The sequence below is a fragment of the Lipotes vexillifer genome, unplaced genomic scaffold, assembly GCF_000442215.2.
Source record: "Lipotes vexillifer unplaced genomic scaffold, Lipotes_vexillifer_v1.1 scaffold741, whole genome shotgun sequence".
NCBI classification, from domain to species: Eukaryota; Metazoa; Chordata; class Mammalia; order Artiodactyla; family Lipotidae; genus Lipotes; species Lipotes vexillifer.
The window spans coordinates 899688-904372 of record NW_006796565.1 but is presented as its reverse complement, the minus strand read 5'-3'; the positions used below and the strand labels follow the sequence as shown (position 1 = coordinate 904372).

At 56.8% G+C, this 4685-nt stretch overlaps 1 protein-coding gene across 1 annotated transcript in view; it reads right to left on the bottom strand.

Annotated features, from left to right (window-relative positions):
* FAM53B (family with sequence similarity 53 member B) overlaps window positions 1–4685 on the bottom strand; it is a 113156-nt gene that overhangs the window by 74272 nt on the left and 34199 nt on the right. The window contains exon 2 of the mRNA XM_007468731.1: window positions 3056–3319. Coding sequence (XP_007468793.1) covers window positions 3056–3133 — 78 coding nt within the window. The 5' untranslated portion in view covers window positions 3134–3319. The remainder of the gene's footprint in view (window positions 1–3055; window positions 3320–4685) is intronic.

Here is a 4685-nt window from a genome sequence, read left to right as displayed (position 1 = left end):
CTGTTAGCTGCACTTTTGGTCCTGCCCCCCCAGGGGGGGGGGGGGGGGCCTCTCACTTCCCTAATTCCAAAGCGGCCTGTGGTGATTCATGATTTCTTTTTTAATCTGAACCCCCAACTTCTGTTATCGTCTTAGTCTGATTAGAAAACAAAAGAGAAAAGCTTTTCCATCTTTCCTGTTATTATCTTGATGGTATTTACATGAGGATGATGTTACCCGGTTAGGAAGCTGAAGCAAAACCCCCATCTTCCTCTCAAACTTGCTGGCTGTTCAGAGCAAATTCTAATCAGTTTATCTTACATTCTGTGGATGTCATCACTAGGCTGGTCTTATTTAGGGTCTTTCTTTGGTTGTTTACAGCCGTGCCTCTCCCCAAGGCCTAGCGGATTCCAGGACCACAGCCTCAGGAGCCGGGTGGGGGCGGGCGTGAGGGCCTTGGTGGGTGAACAGGGCCTGGACTTGAAGCCTGTGTCCTGGCACCCTGCTCGCCAGCTGTGTGACGTGGGCCCTCCGTCCCCTGGGCTCTCTGTTTCCTGCCTGTATAGCAGGTAGAGATGGACGAGTCCCCACCCCTCAGCAGGTTGGGGGAGGCTCCAGGAGAGGCAGGGGTGATGGCAACTCCGCAGGCCCCACACAGACTACGCTCCCATCCTCCTGCTTGCCTTCATTGTGCTTCCACCTGCACCGTGAGAGCAGAACCAGGCCAGACCTGTAACGTGCTGACAACCTGTGATGCACCTACCAACTGACACAGGAGAAGGCCGCTCTCCGAAGGTGGCTGCTGCCCACAGCTGGGCTGCCCATCCGGGAGTCCAGGGTAAGGAAGAAGAGAAGCAACACAGAAGGCGATGACTTTCCAAGAAGGGGAGGGGTGTGGGAAGAAAGCCAGACCCCGACCTGTGAAGCCACCGAGCCCCCTTCGATGGCCCTGTGCTTCCCTTGGCTTTCTCTCCTTTTTTTTTCCTGAGAAGATGAGTTTTCCTTCCCTGGCTGGGGCTGGGAGGCCGTGCTCCTCCTGGCGAGGGCTCAGGCCCTGTCTCTTTGAAGACCGGCTCAGCTGACCACGGGCCCGCGGGCCCTGGACCCAGCTCCACGGCCAAGCCCAGGCAGGCCCACCCCCAGATGGAACCAAGCTCAGCGGCGGCAACTGAGGCAAACAGCACAGCTGGAGCCAGAGGGGGCCTCCCTTGGGCCCTCCAGGAGGCCCTCACCCTGAGAGCCGTTGCTTTTTGGTCAGAGCTACTCTACACGAGTGCTTTCATTTCAGCGGGAAAACATCCACCAACCACAGAAAACAGAGCAACTCATACCTGCACCCCCCTCAGCTGTGAACTTGAGCAGCAGAGAAGGGACTGAACGATGACGAGCCGAGAAGCTGGGCTACAGGGACCCGCATTCACTCGCTCCAAAATGTCCCCTGAACACCTGCCATGCACTAGGTCCCAGAGTCAGGCACTGGGTATTCGGCAAGGAGCGAGAGTGACAAAGGTCCTTGCCTTGTGAAGCTCTCACACTCTGGGGCAGGAGTCATTCAGTGAACGAGATCAAAACGTTAGAAAGTGGTTAAGCGCCTTGGAAAGAAAAGGACAGGGAAAAGGGGACAGGCAGTACATGGGGGTAAGGAGGTAGGGGAATTAGATTTTAGGCCAAGTGGCCAAAGAAAAGGAGGGAGGGGGAGAGTCCTGCTAACAGGGAGCGTTCCAGGCCAGGGAAGGAGTGCACAAGCCCTGAGGCACGTAGAGCAGGGAGGCCGGCGTGGCTTGAACAGAGTCAGTGGCGGAGAGCAGCGGAGAGGGAGCACAGTGGTCACGGGGGCCAGAGTACACCGGCCCTCATACATCCCAGTAGGAGTCTGGTGTTTGCTCAGCCTGAGACGGGAAGCCTGTGGAAGGCTCTGAGCAGAGGTGGGACGGTCTGACTTGCATTCCCTCTGGCTGCTGGGTAATGCAAACAGGCTAAAGGAGCCAGAAGCGGGGGCCAGTTCCCAAAAGAATCCAGATGAGAGAGTACGCAGGAAGGACCAGAGCAGCAGCAGTGGGGATGATGAGAGGCAACCTACTGACAGATATATATTCAACACAAATTGGAAAGGAAGGAGTGATGGGCAGAGACCCTACTTGTCTTACGGAACTCCTTCAGCCCAAGGTGCTCCGTGAAGGCCTGTGGAGTGGACACAGGTCTTGGTGGCTTTCACAAGCTCTTATGAGGACCTAAGACCCACCTGCCTGCTCTCGACCTGGGTGGTGGGGTAAGATTGGGGGAGAAAGCCCACTAGGTGCTAGCGTGGGGTCTCACGAGGGGCCGTGAAGGGCGCCAGGAGGGGCGCTGGGTGACATGACCCCGGACAGTGCCCCCATCCCTGACCACAGAAGCAGCAGAGTCCCTGGGACGTACCCACATGCAAAAGCCCCCACAAGAGTGTTTATGCCCGAGTGGGACTGCTTTCAGCTCCCTCTGCCGGGGAGCAGCCCACCCACTTCCTAGGAATTAGGGCTACAGAAGGAGGGTGAGGAGGCCGTTTTGTTCGCAGCCTAAGAAGGCCGGCTGTCTGCCTCTCTGGCCAGGCTCACCGGGCCACTTGGTCCGAGGACCACCCTTGCGGGGGGCAGCCGCCACCAGGCCCACCACCTTGGCCGCCAGGCCGCGCCTTCTTTCTCCACCGTCCCCCACTCTGGACATTCCTGAGGCGGCAGCTCTCGCTCGCACTGACCACCCCACCTTCTGGAAACCACCTCCTGACCGGGTGGAGACCAGAAGGAATGTGGGTCTCAGCCCGGCAGGGGCGGCAGAAGCACGCTTGGTATTATTTACCAGGGTGCTGGCCTGCCCCCCCGCTCGCCAGAGGACTCGAATCTGGGCTGGCTAATTCCTTCTTGTGAGGGCGAAGCCGGGCTCCGGGTGACTCTGCTCCACTGCCCCGCCTGCCACGGCTCCCAGAGCTCTGCTCGCGGGCCCTCTGGGCACATCTGCTAAGCTCTCTTCCTCAGTCCACAGCCCCACCTGGATATCGGGCCTCAAAAGGGTCACCAGAGAAGCCAGGCCAGCGGGTCCTTACCAGCTCAGGGATGAAGGTCCTGCACGCTACGAGGTCAGCTCCCTGCTTGTCGAGGCTTTGACTTAGGATCATCACCATGGTAAGGACCTCAGGCACTGGGCGCCAGCCCAGGGTGGGCACGAGCCATCTTCGGGTGGGCAGACTTGGGCAGAGGCGACCTCCTGGGCACCCCCCGGATGATGATGTCAGCAGAAACAGCTCTCCATCGGCTGCTCACCCTCAGGGTGGGGCTCTTCCAGGAAATGGCCAAGTGTGGTCAACTCCCTGGAAAGATAAAAGAAACGCAAAGGGATTCAGGACTGGGGCAGACCAGGGCCCCGAGAGAGCCGCACCCTCCCCTGCACGCTGGGACCCTGCAGGGGAATAGAACCGCCTCTCCGCTGCAGGAGAGATATCCTGGCGGGGGCCACGAAGGCCGGAATGGCCTTCCCGAAGTCCTCACCCACCCACAGGCCAGCCTTAGGGTGGCCCTAGAGCCAACACCTGGTGGGCACAACAGTGAATCCCAGCTCAGCCTCGTGGCACCTTTAAGACAGATCTCAGGGTCTGGGCTGCTCACAGACTGCTGTCCCCGAAGTGCGCTCAAGCCGTGTGACCTCCTACGCTGAGCTAGCCCTACAGACAGCCTGAGGTCGGCTGAGGTCAGACACGGGCCGACCCTGCAGCCGGCAAGGTGGCTCCTGTTCTCTGCCCAGGTCTGAAGGAAGCCACTGGAAGAACTAGGAGGGTCCATTTAAAGGCACATACTTCCCATCCTTGGAAGCACCATGATTCCGAAATGACACATTTGCAACACGGGTCGCCTCCGTCCCCTTCCTCAGAATGAGCCAAACCAAGTCACGGCCTGCGCACATCCCTCTGAGCTCCCAGCAGTGATGGGACCCTCTCTCATCATCGTTCTACACAGCCCGGAGCATCTCCCCGACCCACCCTCATCTCTCACCAAGCAAAAGCCCAAAGAGTGCAGCCTTCAGTCCAGGTTGGGAAAATCGCTCCTTACGAATTAATTTCTCTGATCCTATTTCCATCCCACCCCTCCGTGGTTACACCTTCAGAGGAAGTCACGGAGATCCGAGGAACCTGAAGGTCATCAGGTTCCATCAAAAAGTAAAAACTAACGATAACAATAGTAAAAAATAAATAAATAAAAAGCAGCTCCTAATCTGTAATTAAAATCAAACTGGTCAGTGCAGGAAAATGTTTTAGAATCTGCTGCTCTGTGTAAAAATTAATTGCACCCTGGTATTTACTTGCCGTCCAGATTGTAAATCATATTTTCCTGTTTACTTCGATTAGACTTTACAGTGGGTGTTACTGAAATTTGCTCAATTACGGGCCAGCTGGCGAGCACAGGAAAATTACCTTCTACTGTTCTTCGAAAACAAGGTTCATCCAAAGTGCAAAAGCAGGGAAGAGAAGGAGGGAAATCAATACATTTTCAAAGGACTGACTGTTCAGGAGGGAGGGCCGGTGGAGTCTCCAGGCTCCCAGGTCACACTGGGAGACCTGATGCAGAGTTCCAAGGCCACATCAATCTAGAAGTGAAACGTTCTGACCAAGTATGATCTGCCCCAGCAAAGAATTTCAGATCACTCCTCCGAGTCTGGCCAGAAAGCCGAGCCAGGAATGC